Source organism: Cnephaeus nilssonii, assembly GCF_951640355.1.
Source record: "Cnephaeus nilssonii genome assembly, chromosome: 4".
Taxonomy (NCBI): domain Eukaryota; kingdom Metazoa; phylum Chordata; class Mammalia; order Chiroptera; family Vespertilionidae; genus Cnephaeus; species Cnephaeus nilssonii.
The window spans coordinates 32,291,618-32,314,773 of NC_137075.1; the positions used below are offsets into that span (position 1 = coordinate 32,291,618).

General features: G+C 51.6%; 3 protein-coding genes across 10 annotated transcripts; 2 read left to right on the forward strand and 1 right to left on the reverse strand.

The window, feature by feature from the left end:
* Positions 1-131: 131 nt before the first annotated feature.
* On the reverse strand, positions 132-7,533 carry TSSK4 (testis specific serine kinase 4). Of its 6 annotated transcripts, none has more exons than XM_079768485.1 (4): positions 6,952-7,533; positions 1,868-2,082; positions 1,116-1,479; positions 132-723 (listed from the first exon to the last, which is right to left on the reverse strand). In XM_079768485.1, exons 1-4 carry the CDS (start codon positions 6,970-6,972, stop codon positions 463-465), a joined length of 861 nt encoding a protein of 286 aa, XP_079624611.1. In that variant the 5' UTR covers positions 6,973-7,533; the 3' UTR covers positions 132-462. The 6 variants fall into 6 exon arrangements, with proteins under 6 accessions (XP_079624611.1, XP_079624613.1, XP_079624612.1 ...); XM_079768487.1 differs by having other exon boundaries at positions 6,827-7,533; XM_079768486.1 differs by having other exon boundaries at positions 6,800-7,533.
* Positions 7,534-7,543: 10 nt separating this feature from the next.
* Positions 7,544-14,004, forward strand: TM9SF1 (transmembrane 9 superfamily member 1). Of its 2 annotated transcripts, none has more exons than XM_079768483.1 (6): positions 7,544-7,664; positions 8,049-8,410; positions 9,907-10,528; positions 10,814-10,999; positions 12,563-12,836; positions 13,417-14,004. In XM_079768483.1, exons 2-6 carry the CDS (start codon positions 8,066-8,068, stop codon positions 13,808-13,810), a joined length of 1,821 nt encoding a protein of 606 aa, XP_079624609.1. In that variant the 5' UTR covers positions 7,544-7,664; positions 8,049-8,065; the 3' UTR covers positions 13,811-14,004. The 2 variants fall into 2 exon arrangements, with proteins under 2 accessions (XP_079624609.1, XP_079624608.1); XM_079768482.1 differs by having other exon boundaries at positions 7,570-7,701.
* A 218-nt stretch (positions 14,005-14,222) lies between these two features.
* Positions 14,223-23,137, forward strand: IPO4 (importin 4). 2 transcript variants are annotated; one of them, XM_079768480.1, is made up of 30 exons: positions 14,223-14,474; positions 14,554-14,640; positions 14,737-14,816; positions 14,903-14,944; positions 15,352-15,481; positions 15,569-15,748; positions 15,997-16,062; positions 16,172-16,273; positions 16,365-16,448; positions 16,964-17,128; positions 17,228-17,281; positions 17,448-17,557; positions 17,858-17,966; positions 18,092-18,221; positions 18,424-18,537; positions 18,642-18,755; positions 19,006-19,126; positions 19,258-19,369; positions 19,476-19,591; positions 19,697-19,774; positions 19,866-19,923; positions 20,021-20,126; positions 20,226-20,419; positions 20,568-20,612; positions 20,970-21,095; positions 21,187-21,395; positions 21,490-21,622; positions 21,703-21,807; positions 22,593-22,662; positions 22,782-23,137. In XM_079768480.1, exons 1-30 carry the CDS (start codon positions 14,406-14,408, stop codon positions 22,910-22,912), a joined length of 3,240 nt encoding a protein of 1,079 aa, XP_079624606.1. In that variant the 5' UTR covers positions 14,223-14,405; the 3' UTR covers positions 22,913-23,137. The 2 variants fall into 2 exon arrangements, with proteins under 2 accessions (XP_079624606.1, XP_079624607.1); XM_079768481.1 differs by having other exon boundaries at positions 21,193-21,395.
* Positions 23,138-23,156: the final 19 nt, after the last annotated feature.

A 23,156-nucleotide genomic window follows, 5' to 3' on the forward strand; every position in this document is an offset into this window, starting at 1 on the left:
ATGAGGAACTGTATTAAAGGGCCGCGGCATTAGGAAGGTTGAGAACCACTGCTCTAGACTATAGACAGAGGCAGAGCCGTGACCAGACAGAGCAACTAGGGCCTCTACCCTATGACTTGACCGTTTAAAGTGCAAAGAAATGTAAAATAGTGAACATGTTCTTAGCCAGAATAATGAAGCTTCCCTAAAGCATGTTTTCGTCTGAGCACCCCCTCCCGCATGAGCCAAATATGAACTACACTGTGAATGACAATGTGGACTTAACAGCTGTCAAGATTACTAGTCACAGGCTCTGGGCAGAAATCCACCTCTTACCCTCAGCAGTGTTCCCTGCTAAGATTCCCTGAGGAAAAAATATCTTTGACCCCAACGGATGAAACTAAATCAGAATTAGATTTATTTTTGGTATAAAAGATTTTTGCCCCAGACCCTTCCTGCTTTGCTCCTCTCTCAACCCCTGCCTCAGCCACTTTCAGATACTGATTTCCAAGGATGGGCGACGATTCGCCGTGCTGAGCGGCTGGCACATGGCCTCAAGCAGCCTGATCTCATGGGTGGGTTGCTCAGGCTGGAACTTGAGCACCCATGGATCCTTGATGATGTCCAGGATGGTGGCACGCTTGGTGGCTTGACGTAGCGTCTGGAAGACCAGGTTCTAAGGCAGGGGAGAGAGGGGTCTTGGCTGAGCCTCCCATTATGCCACACAGGCAATGAACAGGGGACCTAAGAAAGAAGCAGGATAGCCCATCACACCACTCTGATGGAAGGGGTGCTGGCCCTGATTTTATCCTGAAGAACCAGGCCTTTAACCTTTAACTCCCTGGAGGGGAAGAGAAGGATGGATTCATTGGGGGGGGGGGGGGGGTGGGGGGGGAGAGTCCCTTGCAAAATCCTCTTCTGGCCTAAAAAGATAGGTGAATCCTGCTCACCACTCACATCTAAGGTGCGGAGCCCAGTGGTTGGCCCTTTAAGTCCTTCCCACTATTCTAGGGCAGGGGCTAAAGCGCAAGATGGCTCTGGTAGGGAAGAGCCTTCTCCAGGGTTGGGAAGCCTAGGTTGGGTTCCCTCCCTGTGGGCCATCCCTGAGTCCTCAGTACTATTGGGGGAGCCAGCACCTTGCACTCCTGGGAGATGGACAAATTAGGTGGAAAAGTGACCTCCTTCTGAGTCTCTTTCAGCAGCTTCTTGAGATTGGTGTCATCAAAGGGCAGACGGGCAACCAGCAGAGTGTAGAGGATGACGCCCATGCTCCAGGTGTCAGACAGGAAAGGGTTGTAGGGTAAGCCTAACAAGATCTCTGGGCAGGCATAAGCAAAGCTGCCACAGTAGGTCTGGCTGAGGTGGGTAAAACAGTTCCTTTGGTGTAAAGAAGGGCTATTACGCACAGAATGGTTAGAAGGTACCATCTTGGCGAAGCCAAAGTCTGATATCTTCACATTCTCCCGCTTGTCCAGCAATAAGTTCTCCAACTTTAAGTCCCTATAAGGAGCAGAAAAGCTGGGGGTCAGGGAGAGGACTTAGTATTAGACTCAGATCTGAAGGGCCAGGGGTCAGAGGCTAGAGATGAGGAAAGGCATAGTGGGAGAGAGATGCCATTGTGAGAAAACAGAGGAAGGAAAGCCATGAAGTTGTGAGCAGAGCCCAAAGAGGAAAGAGGGTGGTATCTGAGGACCCCTGGGAGCTCACCTTTTCATAAGGTGCTTTACTCACAGTGGGTACTTAAATGTTCTTGACCAGCTGACTAAAAAATATGGATGAATGGGCCTAGATACTGAGAAGGGAGGTCAAAGGAAGAAAAAACGGCAGAAATGTGCATAAACCCCCCTTGAGAGCCCAAAGGCCCCAGTCCGGGTGGCAGCACACTCACCGGTGCACGATGCCCTTGCTGTGCAGGTAGGCGATGCCCAGGGTCATCTGGGAGAACCACTTGCCCGCAAGGGGCTCAGAGCAGGCCCCGTAGCGCTGGACCCATTCAAGGACATCGCCGCCCTGAGCCAGCTCCAGAATTATGTACACACGGGACGTGGTCTCGATGGCCTGGTAGAAGTTGATGAGGTTCTTGTGCCGCAGGACCTTCATTACCTGGCCCCAGAAGAGGGACCCATCAAACCTGGGAAGGGAGAACCGTGGCTGTGCTCCCAGCCCCCTGCTCTCTCAGTGCTTCTTTCATAGAACTTTGCAGTAGGAACAAAAGAGGGTTTGGTGGCCTGTGGGCAAACCCTGTGCTTTGCACTTGCCCTTTTTGAGAGCTGACGGTGAATGAGTGAGTGGAAAGAGAGTGAATTTATACCAGTTCTGGTTTGGGGGTTTCCGGCCCCATCCCCTCCTAGCCATACTTCTTCTGAGAAGCCTTAAGCAGCTTGGTACCAGTTCCCTCTTCCTGTCCCCTTTCTAACCTGTATCTCACGAGGCAGGAACTTGTTAAGATAGTCCTCAGAGGCCTTCTTCTTTGAAATGATCTTGACAGCCACCATGACCTTCTGCTTTGTGTAGTAAGCTTCATACACTGTCCCATAGGAGCCATTGCCAATGGCCTTGCCCACTTCATAACCGTACTCCTCCATGACAGAGCGGTAGGCTGGAGTGGTTGGTGCTGCCTCCTGGGTGTCTCCCTTCCCCATGTGCTGGGCTTGCTGAGAGCAGGGAGCTATGCTACTTAAGAGCCTCCTGTCTGCTCAGAAAACCAACACCTTGAGCCACCGAGGGCTAGGGTACCAAAGTGAAGTTAAAGTCTCCAAATGCTTGCCTGTGTAGTCACACAAATCTGGGATGCTGGGTTCAGCTCTCCACTGGGAACATGGAGGGGGAAAAGGGAGAAGCAATTCTTTGTCTCCACTAGCTGTTGTTACTCGTTCTCCTCTTGATTATGGAATTCCCCAAGGTCCCATGTTCCGCACACATCACAATTCACCTTCTATTCACCACTGGCCACAAGGCTTGAGAATGAAGTGGTTTGGAACATACCCATTCCTGGAGCACCTTCACAATCTGGTGAGCCTCCCTCCATAGATATGGTCACTTCAACCATTCATGTTTATTGAGCACCTACTATGTGCCAGGCAGTGTGCTGAGTACTGAGATAAAATAAGCAACAAGGCTAGTAGACCCTGTGCTCCCAGATTTTATATCCAGCATGAAAAACACATGAGTATGAGAATTTTTTTAAAAAAATTGATTTTAGAGAGGAAAGGACAGAAACATCAATGATGAGAATCACTGATTGGCTGTCTACTGCACGACCCCTACTGGGAGGGGCGGAGGGGGGGGGAGGATCGAGCCGGCAACCCGGGCTTGTGCCCTTGGCAGGAATTGAACCTGGGACCTTTTAGTGCTCAGGCCAACACTCTATCCACTGAGCCAAACTGGCTAGGGCAATGAGTGTGAGAATATTAAAGAGAATTGAAAGGTATTGTAGAAGCAATTCTAAAGAATCTAACTTTAAAATTCATACATTTTTCTATTTTGACTTAAAACATCTTTATTTTTGCAAATTGAGCTAGACTTAGTTGGGTGTTTCATCTGGTGATCTCATCTCAGCTGGGATGGTTTGTTTCTGCTTCATATGGTCTTATTATCCAGCAGACTAGCTTGAGTTACCTCACACAGTGACACAAATTAAGGTTAGGCTCTAAAATCACAAAGCATCACTTCAATACCTTTATAAGAGTAAAGACAATTACAAGGTTACAAGGATCACTCAGATTGAAGGTGTGGAGAAGTAGACTCCATCTCTTAACCCTGAAATGCATTATCTGGCCTTCCATGACCCTGAACTCTACTTCACCCTAAAGTCCAAAGCATAAACCTGATTTAATTCCATTTAAAACAATTTCTTAAAAGATATTTTTATTGATTTCAGAGAGAAAGGGAGAGAGATAAGACATCAATGATGAAAATCATCTATCAGCTGCCTCTTGCATAACCCCCACTGGGGATCGAGCCCACAACCCCAGCATGTGACCTGACCCAGAATCAAACTAGGGACCTGTAGGTTCCTGGGTCAATGCTCAACTGCATTTAAAACAATTTAATATGTTCCCATTCTCCTTAGGATAAAGTACAAATTCTTTTTTTTTTTAATATATTTTTATTGATTTCAGAGAGGAAGGGAGAGGGAGAGATAGAAACATCAGTGATGAGAATCATTGATAGGCTGCCTCCTGCATGGCCCCCCACTGGGGATTGAGCCCACAACCCAGGACCCTTTAGTCCACAGGCCGACGCTCTATCCATTGAGCCAAATCAGTTAGGGCTTGCCTGTGTTTTTAATTTTATTTTTTAAAAATTGATTGCAGCCCTAGCTGGTTTGGCTCAGTAGATAAAGTGGCGGCCTGCGGCCTGAAGGATCCTGGGTTAAAATATATTAAAAAAACAAACAAACAAAATACAAGAATGTGGCTAAAATGATGGAATGCAGAATCTATGCTGCATGGGTTGGAAAACAAGACAGAAAAAAGCCAAAGGGGAAGGGGTAGGGGTTCTAGGTCTCAGTGAAATGAAAGAACAAATTTGGTGGGAATGCCAGGACAAGAGGTTGTGGTCATAAAGGGGTTGTCTGGATTTAAGATTTGGGGGGAGGGAAAGGGGGCATGCAGAGGAAAAACCAAGGGAAGAATCAGATGTCTTTTATCTTCCATCCTCCAAAATAAAACAAAAACTTCAATAACAGATTATGCCATAGGCTATTGGTAAATTCCCATTTATTGACAACCTGACCTACATATCTTCAATCTATCAAGATGATCATTGTCCGGGGCACTGTGGTAAGGAGGCAGGGGTGGAGGGGAGTTACCCACTTCATTTGAAGAACGTGTATTAAGCTACCTACTATATACAAAAGCACTGCTAGGTCCAGAGGATACCAAAATGGATAAATTTCTGTAAGGAGTTAGCAATTAACAAGGGAGACACACATAAGAAATAACAGTACAGTGAGATAAAGTGCTACAAACAAAGCATGGAAGGAGATGCAAGAGAAGGCTTTATAGAGAAGATGGTGCTTGCACTGTTCAAAAGTCTCCAGGCAGGTAAGGAATGGTAGATTGGGCAATTGAGGCAAAGGAACCACATGAGGCTTGCAGTCTTGAGAGAACATGACATTTAGAATTTCAGCATGAGCCCTGGCCAGATAGCAGTTGGTTAGAGCATCATCCCAAAATGCCACTGTTGCCAGTTCTATCTCAGATCAGGACACATACAAGAAGCAACCAATAAATGCATAAATAAGTGGAACAACAAATTGATGTTTCTCTCCCCTCCTCTCTCTAAAATTAATAAAAAGAAAAGAGAATTTTAACTTGAATACAGATTAGGATTACAGAAGGGGAAGAATGTACCTAAAAAAACAATTAAGGTCCAGGTCTGAGTGACCTTACATGCCAAGCTTTTTTTGTTTTTAATACATTTTTATTGATTTCAGAGAGGAAGAGGGAGAGATAGAAACATCAATAATGAGAATCATTGATCAGCTGCCTCCTGCATGCCCCCACTATTGGGGATTGAGCCGGCAACCTGGGCCTGTGCCCTGACTGGGAATCAAAGCATGACCTCCTGGCTCATAGGTCAATGCTCAACCACTGAGCTATGCCAGCCAGGCCATGCCAAGCTTTTTTGACTTTACCTTATATACTCATGATCAAATTTTGGTGTGCACCAAAATGAGAGCTTATTAAAAAACAGTGATGCCCACTCCCCCAAAATCCTGATTTGGTGGCACCCAGATACCTATGTTTTTAATAAGCTGCTGTCATGGTAATTTAGGTGAGACGGTGGGTCTGAATCAAGACAGCCAGGGAGAGCAGGTATTTGGAAGATATTTGTGAAATAAGCAGAAGGGATTTGAAGGCACTGATCTGGGGGGTGGGGAGGGAGATGGTAATTGAGAAAGAGGCCCAGGTTTCTGGCTTTAGAGACCGATGGTTGTCGTTTAAAAACTCAAAAACTCTTCCAAAGCCACTTAAGCTACTTAAAACAAACAAACAAACAAAACACTTTTTTTTTTTTTTACTTATTTCAGAAAGGGAGGGGAAGAGAGAGATAGAAACATCAATGATGAGAGAGAATCACTGATCGGTTGCCTCCTGCACGCTGCCTACTGAGGATGGAGCCACAACCCGGGCTTGTGCCCTTGAACCGAATCAAACCCGGGACCCTTCCGTCCACAGGCCGAAGCTCTATCCACCAAGCCAAACAGGCTAGGGCTTAAGCTACTTTTCTAACTGCAAGATTCATTTTCTAAAAAACGCAACCCCCTACTTCCTGGAACCTCACCCCCTGTAGAAAGGAGGGCTGGGTCAGAGGGGGCAGATGTAGGTAAACGAAGGACTTTTCAGGCCAGAAGCCACTTGGGACTTTCAGCTTCCTTACATGTTGCTCCCAGGTGGCCAGAGGAAAGTCACTGCCTCTGGGCCTGATTTCCAGGAAAATGCCCCTAAAGGTAGCTACCTTGAATAATCTGCAATACAAAATTAAGAGCAGTTCAAATACATACACATAGATAAATAAGAACAAAAACAGGAAAGAGACAAACGAATGGCAAGATTCTTTACCTGCAATTAACAATAACCCTGTCAGACTGCCCAATTCACAGGGTGAACCCGCAGACACCCTCTGTGTACCTCTACACCAGCCCCCGCTCAGGCTAGCCTAGTGGTCAGCAAACTGCGGGGCTCGCGAGCCACATGCGGCTCTTTGGCCCCTTGAGTGTGGCTCTTCCACAAAAATACCATGGCCTGGGCGAGTCTATTTTGAAGAAGTGGCGTTAGAAGAAGTTTAAGTTTAAAAAAGTTGGCTCTTTTACCCATCGTCAGTCATGAAGGGTCATTACCCGGCAAGGGGCCTCCAATACAGCCTCGGGAAGACAGGCCGTTCATGACGGGAGGAGGGAGGTGAGATCCCGGCTCTAGGGCCCGGGGGGGGGGGGGGGGGGGGGGGCTGTGTCCAAAGCCTCACCAGGCCGGGGCTGGGGGCCATGACCGCTCAGGTCTAGGCCTCAGCAGTCGGTGGCGAAAGCCATTGGAGCAGCCGGCAAACGCTTCGGGGCGTCCACTCGGTGTGGGCACGGCCGCCGCCCGGGTTCCACGTCCCGGACAGTCCCTGGGCGCGCACGCGGGAACTGCTCTCAAGGCCCCCGCCCCAAACCTTCCCGGGGACAGGAGGGCGGCCCGGCCACGACTCTTTTCCCGAAAAGGCGTCCTTCTCCAGATGGCCAGACCCGGTCCCAGCCCAGCTCAGGAAACCGTCCGCGGGGCCGCAGTCCCCTTTAACATCTAGGAAGAAGCTCCCAGCCGGGCTGAGGTCCCCGCGGGTGAGAACGGAAGTGGTAAGACTGACGTGTCTTGGGCTGCTCTCCCGATCGCCAGGAGGGCCCCCCGCCCAGGGAGAGGCAGGCTGAGCCTTGAGCGGTCTCCGGAGCTGGGCCCGATCTGCCGCTTCACAAAGCTCATGAGCGAGCACTTCACGGAGCGGAGCGCGGGGTCCCACGTGGTGTGACTGCAGTCGCTACGATCAGGCACAGCGGCGGCCAACCCCATGGAGGTCTGTCCCCAGGTCCTCAGCAGGCCGCCGCGAGCGCGCAGCTCTGGGGCAGACCCCAGCGGGAACCCAAGGGCAGCTACGGGGCCGCTGAGGCTTCTGGCGCCGCCTCGGCCAGCCCTTCCCGCGCGGTGAGGACCCCGGGACTGCGGCGGGAAGGTGCTGGAGGTGCGAGGCCGCGTGGCGTTGTCATGGCAACGGGCTGGGGCGCGCGGGGGGCGGGGGCGTGGAAGGGGAGGGCAGCCTGGAGCAGGTGGGCTGCGGGAGGTGGAGGGAACTCCGGGTTGAGGACAAGAGAGCAGAGGTGCAGCCCGGCCTTTGGGACAGAGACATGGTGTGGTGTAGGGGATCAGGAGATGGCTTTCTGAGAGAAGGTCAGATACGCCAATGGGAGGAATTGCAGTTATTGAGCGTCACTCAATTGAAAGTCTTTAAAAAAACAAAAAAGAAAGGCTTGACTTGGGGCGTCATGAGTTGATTGCTGGTTTCCATAACCTCAGCACTCTCCCAAACAGGTTCCACTGCCTTAAGGATGACAGTCCTAGGGCCCCCTAGAAGTTGGAACTGCCAGTGGTTGCCACTCCTGATGCTGCTGCTGAGCACAAGCCATGAGCCGGGGGTGGCAGGTGTGACACACTACAAAGCCGGCGACCCTGTCATTCTGTATGTCAACAAAGTGGGACCCTACCATAACCCTCAGGAGACTTACCACTACTATCAGCTTCCAGTCTGCTGCCCTGAGAAGATACGGCACAAAAGCCTTAGCCTGGGTGAAGTGCTGGATGGTGACAGAATGGCTGAGTCTTTGTATGAGATTCGCTTTCGGGAGAATGTGGAAAAGAGAATTCTGTGCCACATGCAGCTCAGTTCTGCACAGGTCAGTCTCTCTGCATTGGCTAGAACTTAGCCCTCCCTCCCAGGGACTAATAACAGTGCATCACATTTATGGTTTTCAAAGCATCTTTATGGAAAGATCTGACTTGATTTTTTAAATATATATTTTTATTGACTTTTTACAGAGAGGAAGGGAGAGGGATAGAGAGTTAGAAACATTGATGAGAAACATCCATCAGCTGCCTCCTGCACACCCCCCACTGGGGATGTGCCCGCAACCAAGGTACATGCCCTTGACTGGAATCGAACCTGGGACCCTTCAGTCCCCAGGCCGACGCTCTATCCACTGAGCCAAACCAGCCAGGGCAGATCTGATTTGATTTTAACTACAACCCCATGTGGCAGGCAGGGCAGGTGGTATTATTTGCATTCAGTTGATGAAGAAACATAGTACTTTGCTCATAGTACTTTTCAAGACTACATGGATAGCGAATTGCAGAGCTGATGTTAGAGCCCAGGGCTCCTGACTCAAGCTTCTCTCTGGTAGTAAGCTCCCAACTATCACTGCTACATAGTTATTTCCGTCCATACTTACCTTTCGGCCCTTCCATAATTGGCTCCTTTACACTCTTCTTAACTTCCCTGTCGTGCTATTTTCTTTCTTTTTGTTAATCCTCACTAGGTATGTTTTTCCATTGCTTTTCAGAGACTGGAAGGGAGGGAGAAAGGGAAGGAAGGAGAAACATTGATGTGAGAGAGACACACCGACCGGTTGCCTCCCACACAAGCCCTGATTGGGGGGCAGGGCGTGAACCACAACCCAGGAATGTGCCCTTAACCAGAAATCGAACCCTTTGGTACATGGGGTGATGCTCTAACCATTTAGCAACACCAGCCAGGGCTGTCATACCATTTTCTTTAGCAAATCTTATATTTGGACACTTTTCCTTAATCTACTCTAGACCTTCTTACACCTTGCCTCTCTCCTTTTTCTAGATCTTAACCCTGTCAAGTCATACTTGCTCTTGGAGAATCACAACATATTTGGTTGGGTCTAACCCAGTGGATCTAGACAAGGGGCAGTTTTGTCTCCCAAGGGACATTTGGAGACAAACACTGCCTGGAGTTTTTTTTAAATATATATTTTATTGATTTTTTTACAGAGAGGAAGGGAGAGGGATAGAGAGTTAGAAACATCAATGAGAGAGAAACATCGATCAGCTGCCTCTTGCACACCCCATACTGAGGATGTGCCCGCAACCAAGGTACATGCCCTTGACGGGAATTGAACCGGGGACCCTTCAGTCCGTAGGCCGACGCTCTATCCACTGAGCCAAACCAGTTAGGGCTGGAGATATTTTTGATTGTCATTATTGAGGGATGTTACTCTAGTGAGAAGAAGCCAGGAATGATGTATCTTACATCATCCAACAACAAAGAATCATTCAACCCCAAATGTCAATAGTGCCAAAGTTGAAAAACCCTTCTCTAACCCTGTGCTAGGGAGGCCTTGTCTGATTCCTGACTTGCTCTTTGTAGGTGGAACAGCTGCGCCAGGCCATCGAGGAATTGTACTATTTTGAATTTGTGGTGGACGACTTGCCACTCCGTGGCTTTGTGGGCTACATGGAGGAGAGTGGCTTCCTGCCGCACAGCCACAAGATAGGACTCTGGACCCATTTGGATTTTCACCTGGAATTCCATGGAGATCGAATTATATTTGCCAATGTCTCAGTGCGGGACGTCAAGCCCCACAGTTTAGATGGGTTACGACCTGATGAGTTCCTAGGCCTCACCCACACTTACAGTGTGCGCTGGTCTGAGACTTCGGTGGAGCGTCGGAGTGACAGGCGCCGTGGTGATGATGGTGGTTTCTTTCCCCGAACACTGGAAATCCATTGGTTATCCATCATTAATTCCATGGTGCTTGTGTTTTTACTGGTGGGTTTTGTGGCTGTCATTCTCATGCGTGTGCTTCGGAATGACCTGGCTCGGTACAACTTGGATGAGGAGACAACCTCTGCAGGTTCTGGGGATGACTTTGACCAAGGTGACAATGGCTGGAAAATCATCCATACAGATGTCTTCCGTTTCCCTCCATACCGTGGTCTGCTCTGCGCTGTGCTTGGTGTGGGTGCCCAGTTCCTGGCCCTTGGCACTGGTGAGGTGATAAAAATTAACCAGTGATTATTTCTAAAGGATTAAATCCAAGTAGGTGGTTTGTTCAAAAAGAATCTGCAGATCTGTCCAAGGTGAGGGGCAGACTAAGGGTAAGATGACTCTAGCAAGGATGTGTATATTCTAATTGTGGGTTCTGGACAACAGAACTGGGAGATAAGTGTTTTACTGGAGGCCTTGGGTCCGGGAGAAGGGGGCTAATTCCTATGAAATTGCCATAAGAGGGATAGGTGAGACCTAACACAGATTTTCCACTACCACCCTGCAGGCATTATTGTCATGGCACTGCTTGGCATGTTCAATGTGCACCATCATGGGGCCATTAACTCAGCAGCCATCCTGTTGTATGCCTTGACCTGCTGCATCTCTGGCTATGTGTCCAGCCACTTCTACCGGCAGATCGGAGGCGAGCGTTGGGTGTGGAACATCATTCTTACCACCAGTCTCTTCTCTGGTGAGAATTACCCTTTCCCTGGTGGGCCAACTTAGGAATTTAGAATACATCATGGAACCTGGGATAGAGTCAGAGGCTCCAAGGGAATGAAAATAGGAAGACAAAAAACAAACAAACGAACAATAAGAAAACCATTCAAAAGACAAGAATGTATTTATTTTGCATGGTTAAAAATATGAAGCCCTTAAAATGTCCTAGGCAGTGTGGTAAGTACTCAACATGCTTTCATCTCATTTAAGCCTCACAATAACTCTATGAAGTAGGTAATATTGCCCCCATTTTAAATTTCAGGCAGGTTAAGTAGCTTGTCTGAGATTACACTCCTAAAAAGTAGTGAACCAGCCTTAGCCAGTTTGGCTTGCAGTGATGGGCAACCTTTTGAGCTTGGTGTGTCAAACTTCGCCAAAAAACTGAGCATAACTCAGTTGCAGGCTCAATCCCCGCCCTGGTTGAGGCACATGCAGGAGGCAGCTAATCGATGTTTCTCTGTGTCTTCCTCTCCCTTCCACTCTAAAAAAAAAAAAAAAAAAATCAATGGAAGAATATCCTCTGGTGAGGATTAACAAAAAAAAGTAGTGAACCAGCCCTAGCCAGTTTGGCTCAGCGTCGGACTGAAGGGTTCTGGGTTTGATTCTGGTCAAGGGCACATGCCCGGGTTGCAGCTCAGTTCCCAGTAGGGGGCATACAGAAGGCAGCCAATCAATAATTCTCTCTCATCATCGATGTTTCTATCTTTCTCCCTTTCCCTTCCTCACTGAAGTCAATAAATATATATATATTTAAAAAGTAGTGAATCAGGTTTCAGACCCAAGCAGTCTAACTCTAGAGCCTGTAGTCTCAACTATTACATTGAGATAACACTTGAATTTATTTTTTGATACTCGAATTTTTTTTTTTTTAGTTTTCTTATTTTATTAATATTTTTTTTTGTTAATCCTCACCTAAGGATATTTTTTCATTGATTTTTCAGAGAGAGTGGAGGGGGAGAGATAGAAACATCAGTGTGAGAGAGACACATTGATTGGTTGCCTCCTCATGGGGATTGAGGCTGCAACCAAGGTACATGCCCTTGACCAGAATCGAACCCAGGACCCTTCAGTCCACAGGCCGACACTCTAGCCACTGAGCCGTACTGGCTAGGGTTTAACTTTCTTATTTTTGAGGTGGGCGACCACACTTTAGCCTTCAAGCTGGTATAACCTTTCAAAGGCAGTAGTAATTTGCATTCTAAAACTTGCATGTTCCCAATGCTGAAGGTCTGATTTATATTCCATCACATTTATGGTTGAACCAGGGCTTTCTGGAGGAATGTTTCACGTTAGGAATCATTGAGACCACAGCAGGACAGGCCCTTGGGGGCAGGTGGATTTGTCAGTCTTAAATCATTATGTAACGCCGCCTTGATCCTTAATGATAATGGATGGGAGGGAAGGGGTGTTGGTAAGAGAAGGAACAAGAAATGGAACAGGAAAGGGTGGCATCTGCCTGGGAGCAGTGTGAGTGGGTGCCCCCAGGCATGTAGCTCCTAGTGCTGACCCTCTCTCTGGGGGCCCACCCTTGCAGTGCCTTTCTTCCTGACCTGGAGTGTGGTGAACTCAGTACATTGGGCCAATGGTTCGACACAGGCTTTGCCAGCCACCACCATCCTGCTGCTTCTGACGGTTTGGCTGCTGGTGGGCTTTCCCCTCACTGTCATTGGCGGTATCTTCGGGAAGAACAATGCTAACCCCTTTGATGCACCTTGTCGAACCAAGAACATCGCCAGGGAAATCCCGCCTCAGCCCTGGTACAAGTCTACTCTCATCCACATGACTGTTGGAGGCTTCCTGCCTTTCAGGTATCCTCCCTTTTATCCTATGGCCATCACTTTCAGGTTCCTGACCTCAACTTTTCCTTTCCCCACTCACCCAATGCCCTAATCCAATATCAGTGATAATCTCTGGTTCAGCTGTACCATTAAGAGATCACTAAAGGGTTCCTCCTTTCTCCAAGCAGGACTGAGTTTGAATCAGTACAAATATGAGGTGTCTCACTTGTAAAGCTCTCCAGAGAAATTGCTCCTTTCACCAGCTTCCTGATTTCTGACTTTAGTGTTTGCAAATGCTATATGAGTTAAAGCCCATTTGATTACTCATTCAATTTGTTGAGTACCTCTTAGTGGTGGGCAGATAATACAATGGAAAATAAAACAGTCAAGATCCCTGCGCTCAACCTATCAAAAATGTTCTTAAAATGAAAGCAGCTGATCATAGGCAAAAGAATCCCCAACAAACTATGAAACCCGGGGCAAAGTAGATTGGACCCAATTGCCACAAGTGACGCAGTAACATGGAGGGGTGATGGCTAGCTTTTGGCCTGGCCACTGTGCTGGCAGTGCACAGCCCTTTAACGCAGTGTCTTGTCTCTTCTCTTCACAGTGCCATCTCTGTGGAGCTGTACTACATCTTTGCCACAGTATGGGGTCGGGAGCAGTACACTTTGTATGGCATCCTCTTCTTTGTCTTTGCCATCCTGCTGAGCGTGGGGGCTTGCATCTCCATTGCGCTCACCTACTTCCAGTTGTCAGGGGAGGATTACCGCTGGTGGTGGCGATCTGTACTGAGTGTTGGCTCCACTGGGCTCTTCATCTTCCTCTACTCAGTCTTCTACTATGCCAGGCGCTCCAACATGTCAGGGCCGGTACAGACAGTGGAGTTCTTTGGCTACTCCTTACTCACTGGTTACATCTTCTTCCTCATGCTGGGCACCATCTCCTTTTTCTCTTCCCTAAAGTTCATCCGTTATATCTATGTTAACCTCAAAATGGACTAGTTTTGGGTGGCAAACTGCTCTTCTCTCCCTTTCTTCACGCTTCGTTTATTTCTTACCATCTCCCCTGATTGACTGAATTGTGTGATGGCATTGTTGCCTTTCCCCTGGCCCTTTGGGCCTCCCTTCCCTGGGAAGTTCCCGAAATTATAAATCTCTATTATATAAGAAATATATATTTGAACTTTTTAAGTTGCCTTTAGTTTTGGTCTTGATTTTTCTTTTTACAATTATCAAAATAAAATTTATTAAGAAAAAGGATCCTGTAGTTGGAGGGTTTGGTCTGGATATAGGAACTTTACAGGCCGTGTCCCTTAGGAAGCCGGGTTGGCCCCGGAATTCACGAAATTCTGTGTTCCACGGAGCTTGGGAACTCTCGGCAGGAGGAACCTACATCGGCTGGGCGCAGTTTCCGCGGCTCAGCCGCGCTTAGCCCAACGGAAGTGGAGGAGCCGGAGCTCTTGTGGGAAGCAAGTTGAATCACCCAGGCGACGGGAGGGTCGCGGAGCAACGCCCTTTCCGCCGGAAGTGGGTTTCAGAGCCTCCACGTGCAGACCCTCCCACCTCCCGGCCAAGTAACGGCCGGTCGGCTGCTGCCATGGAGCCCGCGGGCCTGGAACAGATCCTGCGGGAGCTGTTGCTGCCGGACACCGAGCGCATCCGCCGGGTACAGGGCAGGCGGGGCCGGACCGGGGCGATTGGGAGGTTGCGGGAAAAACCCGACTCTGACCCCCAGCCTCCCTCAGGCCACCGAGCAGCTTCAGACCGCCCTTCGGGACCCCGCCGCACTGCCCGCGCTCTGCGACCTACTGGCCTCGGCGACCGATCCCCAGGTGAGGCCCTCCCCTTCCCGCTGAGCTCCCCACAGTGCGCCACCGGTCAGGGCCCGGCCCCTGCCAGACCCTCACGTGCCTGCTTCCTCGTCCCAGATCCGCCAGTTCGCAGCCGTGCTGACCCGCAGACGACTCAACACCCGCTGGCGAAGGCTGGCGGCGGAGCACCGGGAGAGGTGGGCGGGGCGGGGGCGGGGCCCGGCGGGGCCCGGCGGGGACGGGCGGGCAGAGGACCAAACACCTGCCGGCCCCTGTGTTCCAGCCTCAAGTCCCTGGTCCTGACGACCCTCCAGAGAGAGACAGAGTAAGTTCCCCCCGACCCAGCCACCTCCTCCCGGATCCTAACTGGCTCCAGGCTGATGCCCACTCTGGGTTTCTGCCCTCTCTTTCAACTCCAGGCTGGGAGTTGGGGGGCAGGGACTTCAGTTTTAGTCCCAGGGTAGAGCAAGGATTCTAAAGGTGTGTTGAAGACGGAAGTTCTTGAGAATGTGCCGTGATGTTCTGCTGAAGAATGGAACTGAAATTCAGTATGAATGAGGTCAAGCTCACCAGATTATACACCCACCATGCTGTTGATTTCCCCCTGAGCCTCTGTCTTATGTGTCTCCACCTGGAAGTTTCGCTCTTGGCCACCCCATGGAGGCAGGGCCAGCATATGCAGGGGAGGGTATTGGAGGATGATGGGGGTTGGGGAATCTCTCCTGTTCACAGGCACAATGTGAGCCTTAGCCTGGCCCAGCTCTCAGCCACTATTTTTCGGAAGGAAGGCCTGGAGGCCTGGCCTCAGCTCATGCAGCTGCTTCAGCACAGTACCCACAGTCCCCACATCCCCGAGAGAGAGGTACTGTCACGTGGCTGCCAGGAGGGAGGGTCCAAGAGGCTGGATAGACCACATACGTTTTTCCTTCTCATCCCTGCTCCTGGACAGATGGGGCTTATGCTGCTGAGTGTAGTGGTGACCTCCCGGCCTGAGGCCTTCCGACCCCACCACCGGGAGCTTCTCCGGCTTCTGAATGAGACCCTTGGTGAGGTGGGCTCTCCTGGGCTTCTCTTCTACTCTCTGCGCACTCTGACCACCATGGCCCCTTATCTCGGCACTGATGATGTGGTGAGATGTGGGCCCTCACCTTCCCTGGCCCCCTGGCGTCAAGCCTTTATGTCCTTACCCTTGCAGGACACAGAGCTACTTTAGATTCTTTCTCTGCCTTTTGTCCTTCCTAACGATTGGGAGGGGAGACTCGGGGGCTGTACCTGGGCTGCTCCTGTGTCCAGATTTCAAGGAAGCTGCCAGCTTCTGGGGCCTGAGACTAGGCTGCATCATGTTCTCCGTGACTCAACTCATCCTTTGTCCTCCAGCCTCTAGCACGGATGTTAGTGCCTAAGCTCATCACGGCCGTGCAGACTCTGATCTCTGTAGATGAGGTGAGGACATTTGGGCAGGACCTCTGTTGGAAGGGAAGAGCAGGAGCATGCAGCCTGGTCCACTGAATGATAGTATGGTAACCCTCTGACTTGTCTGTCTGTGTGGCAGGCAAAGGCCTGTGAGGCCCTGGAGGCCCTGGATGAATTGCTGGAGTCAGAGATGCCTGTCATCACCTCCCACCTCTCTGAGATCCTCACATTCTGCCTTGGGGTGAGCCTGGGGTGGGCATGGCCCCTGCTGCTTGTTCTGGACTTTTTTTTTTTTTTTTGCCTGTTTCTGATTCACCTTAGTCTCTGGACAGGTGGCTGGAAACATGGCTCTGGGTGATGCAGTACGTGTACGTATTCTCTGCAGCCTCACCTTTTTGGTCAAAGTCAAGAGCAAGGTGAGTGAGTGCCCTCTGACACAAACAATGCCACTCCATCCCTCATCTCACTCTTGGTGTTTTTTTTTACAATCTTGGAGTATCTAAAGTACCATAGCTAAGATGCTTAAGACTTGGTCTGTCCTGCCGAAACCGGTTTAGCTCAGTGGATGGAGCGTCGGCCTGCGGACTCAAGGGTCCCGGGTTCGATTCCAGTCAAGGGCATGTACCTGGGTTGCGAGCACATCCCAAGTGGGGGGTGTGCAGGAGGCGGCTGATCGATGTTTCTCTCTCATCGATGTTTCTGGCTCTCTATCCCTCTCTCTTCCTCTCTGTGAAAAATCAATAAAATATATTTATATATATATATGTATATATATATATATAAAGACTTGGTCTGTCCTCATCCTGGCTCCTGGCTGGGAGATTTGGAATCTCCTGCTGGACCCCTTTCTGGCCTAGAAGGCTAGAATTTTTAATGTGAGTCCATCTGGGGAGCAGATTCTCAGGGACACCTTTCCACCCTCCCTTTCAAGGCCTTACTGAAGAATCGTCTCCTGCCCTCCTTGCTGCACACCCTTTTCCCCATTATGGCTGCCGAGCCCCCCTTGGGCCAGCTGGATCCTGAGGACCAGGATTCAGAGGAGGAAGAACTGGAGATTGGGCTGGTGGGAGAGACACCCAAGCACTTTGCTGTACAGGTGGGATATGAGACAAGGGGGTGGGGCAGGCTGTTAGGTGACTGTGGGAGGTTGGGGGCCAGAGATGGGGGCCAGCAAAGTTTCCCTGTCATTTTGTAGGTTGTGGACATGTTGGCACTACATTTGCCCCCTGAGAAGCTCTTTACCCCGCTGGTAAGTGTGGCTCCATTCTTCTGGTACCCCAGTGCCCCTACCCCCAGGTGTGCCTAGTCCCCCAAGGTGGAGGACATTTGGGCCCTTATGGGTATGGAGGGCCTGTTGCCACAAGAATGGGCAGGCTTGTGCTGGGGTTTCAGGAGAATGTCCTGTGCTCCCCTAGATGCCCATGTTGGAAGAGGCCTTGCGGAGTGAGAACCCATACCAGCGCAAGGCTGGGCTCCTGGTACTGGCTGTGCTGTCTGATGGAGCTAGCGACCACATCAGGCAGAGGTGTTTATTTCCGTCTTACGGTGAGGGTAGACCATGGGAAGGAGGACCACATGGCCCATGGTAGTCCTGGCCTGTGCTTGTCATTCATGCCTAATTATCAATAATGTTTACCCTCTAATCTCAGAAGTATTCTGATTTGAAAGATAAATTGCTATCCCAGCTGTAGGGACCAGGGGGTGGTACCTACCATCTGATGATGGAAAAAGCCTTGGTTTTCCCAGGGGAAACAGGAGAACAGCTCAGCCTAGGTCTCTCGGTTCCTGCCCCTCAGAATATGTTCTCTTGTCCTGCCTCATCCAGACTGCTGCCTCCACTACTGCAGATTGTGTGCAAGGGCCTGGAGGACCCGTCGCAAGTTGTGCGTAATGCTGCGCTGTTTGCCCTGGGCCAGTTCTCAGATAACCTACAGGTCAGCGGGGCTGCATGTGGGTAGCCACCTGTCCCAGGGACCATCTTCATGTCTCTGCCATTGGCACTTAGGTAAAGGTATGTGCCCTGCGGTTGAGCTGACTCAGGGCTCGCTCTCTCCCACAGCCTCAAATCAGCAGCTATTCACGGGAGGTGATGCCACTGCTCCTTGCCTACCTGAAGTCAGTGTCTCCTGGGCATACGCACCATCTATCCAGGGCCTGTTATGCCCTTGAGAATTTCGTGGAGAACCTAGGTAGTGATGGCAGTTAGGGGTGCGAGGTAGGGGACAAAGCTATAGCTTTGGCTGAAGTGGGGCAGGATATGCCACTCCTAGAACTGCTGCCTGTGGTGGGAGAAGGGTGTAGCAGAGCTACAAGGAGTGTCAGCCTACAACCAGTTGGACCCCCAGAAGGGGAGTCCTGGTTTGGTTGTGAGAGGGGTGCCCTTTCCCACAGGGCCAAAAGTGCAGCCCTACCTTCCGGAGCTTATGGAATGTATGCTGCAGCCTCTGAGGAACCCCAGCAGCCCCCGGGCCAAGGAGCTGGCTGTGAGCGCCCTGGGGGCCATTGGTGAGGAGAAGGAGGCAGGAGAAAGGGCGCGGGGTTCACCCAGAAAGCCTGTAGCAGTTGGTCCCGACACCCCCCGACATCCCACATCTGATTCTGTCCTTCAGCTACGGCTGCCCAGGCCTCCCTGTTGCCCTACTTCCCCACCGTCATGGAGCACCTGCGGGACTTCCTGGTGATAGGCCATGAGGACCTTCAGCCTTTGCGGATCCAGAGCCTGGGTAAGGAAGGGGCTCCCAGGCAGGGTTCCCAGTGCCAGGGAAGGGCCGGTGCTCACTTGCTGTTCACAGAGATCTCCCCAGGGCAGCCCAGTGTCTTCCTGCCCATTGAAGAAGGCATTCCCATTGTATCTATGAGTAGGTGGGATTTCTGAATTGCCTCCAACTGCCACCTTTGGTCCCCAGGCCTTGGCCCTGCATTCCTCTGTCCAGCTCCACATGGTCAGTGCTAACCAAGTCTTTGCCCCCACAGAGACACTGGGGGTGCTGGCACGAGCAGTGGGGGAGCCTATGCGGCCCCTGGCTGAGGAATGCTGCCAGCTGGGGCTGGGCCTGTGTGACCAGGTAGACGACCCTGACTTGCGGCGCTGCACGTGAGTGAGGCCTCATTTGTCCCCACTCCAGACCTCAGTCCTCTGGTTCTGGACCAGAGGTTTCCCCTGCCTCCCCCATCCTGTCTGGCTGTAGTAAGCAGGACTGTACAGCTTCCACCTGCCTCCACCAGGTACAGCCTGTTTGCAGCCTTATCGGGGCTGATGGGTGAGGGCCTGGCACCCTACCTGCCACAAATCACCACACTCATGCTGTTGTCGCTGCGTTCCACTGAGGGCATTGTGGTGAGCAGAATGGCAGGGCTGGGCGGTTGGGGAAGGCCAGCCGGGGGTGAGATTTATCTCCTTAAACCAGCTGAGCCAAAGTCCCTGCTGTGCCTCCTCTGTCCAGCCTCAGTACGACAGCAGCAGCTCCTTTCTTCTGTTTGATGATGAGAGTGATGGAGAGGAAGAGGAGGAACTCATGGATGAGGACGAGGAAGAGGAGGATGACTCAGAGATCTCAGGGTACGGAGGGGTGCCATTATAGGAATCCTAGCTTTGGACAGGGGGCCAGGGCCAGACCTGTTCCTGCTGGTGCCTGATCGCTGCTAACCCCCTACCTTACTCTAGGTACAGTGTGGAAAATGCCTTTTTCGATGAGAAGGAAGACACCTGTGCTGCCCTGGGGGAGATCTCTGTGAACACCAGGTGCGTAGCGGCCCTTCCCTGGCACTGGGTTCCCTGACACTGGGTACTCTGCTTGGGAGCCTCTTCCCCATGGCCATGTGTCTGTTCACAGTGTGGCCTTCCTTCCCTACATGGAGAGTGTCTTTGAAGAAGTATTCAAACTTCTGGAGGTGAGTGGACAGTGGGTGAAGTGGGTGGACACTGAGTTAGGGGCCCTGTGTTCCCCCTGCACAGAGCAGGCACATTCCACTCCTCCTCATCCTGCAGTGCCCTCACCTGAATGTGCGAAAGGCAGCCCATGAGGCTCTGGGACAGTTCTGCTGTGCGCTGCACAAGACCTCTCAAAGCTGCCCCTCAGAACCCAGTACTGCTGGTGAGAAGGGTGCCAGGGCCAGGCTGGGGCCTCTGGAACCAGAGGTTGGGGGGTAGAAGGGCAGGGCCTGACCAGGACTTCAGCCATTCATGTCCTCAGCTCTGCAGGTCATCCTGGCCCAGGTGATACCGTCCTACATGCAGGCAGTATACGGGGAGCGGGAGCGCCAAGTGGTGATGGCCGTGCTGGAGGCCCTGACTGGGGTGCTGCGCAGCTGTGGGACCCTCACATTGCAGCCCCCTGGGCGCCTCGCTGAGCTCTGCAACATGCTCAAGGCTGTGCTGCAGAGGAAGGTGAGCAAGGCAGGTGGGCTGCAGGATGAAGAGGTGGCCCAGCCCCAGGTGGGGATGGCCAGAGGCTACAAGTCCAGCTCCCCATGCCCTCACCCAGTGGAGAGGGGAAGGGGCAAGAGAGCTGACTGAGCTGAGCTACTTCCCACAGACAGCCTGTCAGGACACGGAGGAGGACGACGACGACGAGGACCAGGTGAGAGCTATGGATGCAAACTGTGAGACCAGGTAATTTGTCTGGTAGTCTCCAGGGCAGGGTGGACAGTGCACTTGGGCTTGGCCTAGGGGAGCCAGGGCTACTAAAAGATTGGTAATGGTTCTGAATGATACAACCCCGCTCCCACTCAGGCAGTGGGGGTTCAAGGAAGGCTTCCTGGAGGTGGGGATTTAGGGTGGGCTTGGATTGGTAGATGAGAGTAGGAGGGCCAAGAAAAAAAGCTGGGCTACAAAAAGCCCAGCCGGGGAGGGACCGCCTTCAGCAGTGGAGGAGCGTGGTGGGAGGTGCCAGTCACAGAGCTGGCCCTGGCGCTCCAGCCCTCACCTGGCCCCACAGGCTGAATACGATGCCATGTTGCTCGAGTACGCGGGTGAGGCCATTCCTGCCCTGGCAGCTGCAGCAGGGGGAGACACTTTTGCCCCCTTCTTTGCTGGGTTCTTGCCATTATTGCTCTGCAAGACGGTGAGTGCTCTACCCTCTGGCTTCAAACCCCATTCTGCCCAGCGCCCCCATTCTGTCCCAGTCCCAGGCTGATGTGCACTCCTCCCATCAGAAACAGGGCTGCACAGTGGCAGAGAAGTCCTTTGCAGTGGGGACGCTGGCGGAGTCCATTCAGGGCCTGGGTGCTGCCTCAGCCCAGTTTGTGTCCCGCCTGCTCCCCGTGCTGCTGAGCGCCGCCCGGGAGACAGACCCCGAAGTGCGGAGCAATGCCATCTTTGGGCTGGGCGTGTTGGCCGAGCATGGGGGCCGCCCTGCCCAGGAGTATCCTCAGCTTATAAAAGTGGCTGGGGTGGGATTGGGAGAGTGTCCCTGGGTTTGGGGATGAGAGTGTGCCTTTTCCTTGACCACGGATCAGATACTTCTCCAAGCTGGTGGGGCTCCTCTTGCCCCTCCTGGCACGGGAGCGCCATGATCGTGTTCATGATAACATTTGTGGGGCACTGGCCCGCCTACTGATGGCCAGTCCCACAAGGAAACCAGAGCCCCAGGTGAGGGATAGGGGCATTGGGCAGTGGTAGGAAGCTGAGGAGGGTGCAGGGCAAGAGACCAGAGCCGTCTGTCTGTCCAGGTGCTGGCTGCTCTGCTGCACGCCCTGCCCCTGAAGGAGGACTTGGAGGAGTGGGTCACCATAGGACACCTCTTCAGCTTCCTGTACCAGAACAGCCCTGAACAGGTAACCCCAGTGCTGGAGCCCTCAGGGGATCTTAATGATCCCTTTTCAGTGATAGGCAGAGTTGGCCTCAGTTGTAGGTGATGCAGAATGGTGGTTTAAGCTGCCCTTTGACACTCCCTATTCTGCTTTCTCATTGATCTGCAAGGATTGATAGCCAGGCCTATCATGTGAGTGGAAGTGCTGTTCTTCCTGCTCTGAGCAGAGCTACTTCTCAGTGATAGGCAGAGTTGGCCTTCGACAACATACTCTCACCACATAGCATTTTTCCTCAGGGAGCCTCCCTCTTCTGGTTTGATCCATTAGCCACAACCCCACTAGGCTTGTTTCCTAGAACAGGGCTCTTTCAGGCTATGCTTCATGGAGCTTGGGTACCAGTCTGGGCCACCTCACCATCCATTCCAGTCAGAACAGCTTTGCTTTCTGTTGAGATTTGACTGCACCAAGTAGCTAGGTTTGGACTGATGTCCTAGTGTTCCTGTCTTTCACCTTTGTGTGTACCTTTAGAAATTACTGTGTTGGTGGAGGGTGTTTGGGCTTTTGATTTTGAGGTCATGATTTCAATCTTTAGTCACAATCCCCTAATCCTCTCCACTCCCACCCCTAAAATAATCATCATGGTGTTTCATGGGTCCTTCTCATGTTTTACAATTATCTTGGATTCTTGTGAATTCGTGTCAGGCTCCAGCAGCCTTGTGGGAGGAGACTGTCTCCTTGGCCCCTACCACCCACACCAGTCCTAGGGCTCAGGGGTGTTGCTGCCCAAGTTGGTCCTTCTTTTTCCACAGGTTGTAGATGTGGCTCCTGAGCTTCTACGCGTCTGCAGCCTCATTCAGGCTGAAGACAAGATCCCACCAGGTGAGGGTGGCCTTCATGGGCAGGGCAGGGGGAGGCAAGAAGCAGCAAGGCTCAGAGGGTCTGGGCATCTAGGGGTTGGGGGCCAGTCCTCCCTGGATCTCTCTCTTCACCCCAACCAGACACCAAGGCCGCACTGCAGCTGCTCCTGACGTTCTTGGCTGAACAGCACACCGACAGCTTCCATTCAGCACTGGGCTCACTGCCTGGCGACAAGGCTCAGGAGCTCCAGGCCATCCTGGGCCTCACCTAGACTGTGGGCTGCAGCTGGGCCAGAGAGAACAGCCTGCCTGGGCCCCAAGACTACCTCTCAGCCCAGTTCCACCTCATGCCTTACCAGATTCTGGAGTCCCAGCCCTGCTTACTCTACGCCTATGGAGCTGTCCCTGGGGCTGGATCTGCTGTGCTATGGGACAACACAAATTGACCTGTGACAACATAATATAATAAAGGCAGTTCATTTTCTGCTTAAACAGTAGCTCTGCTCTGAGAGCATG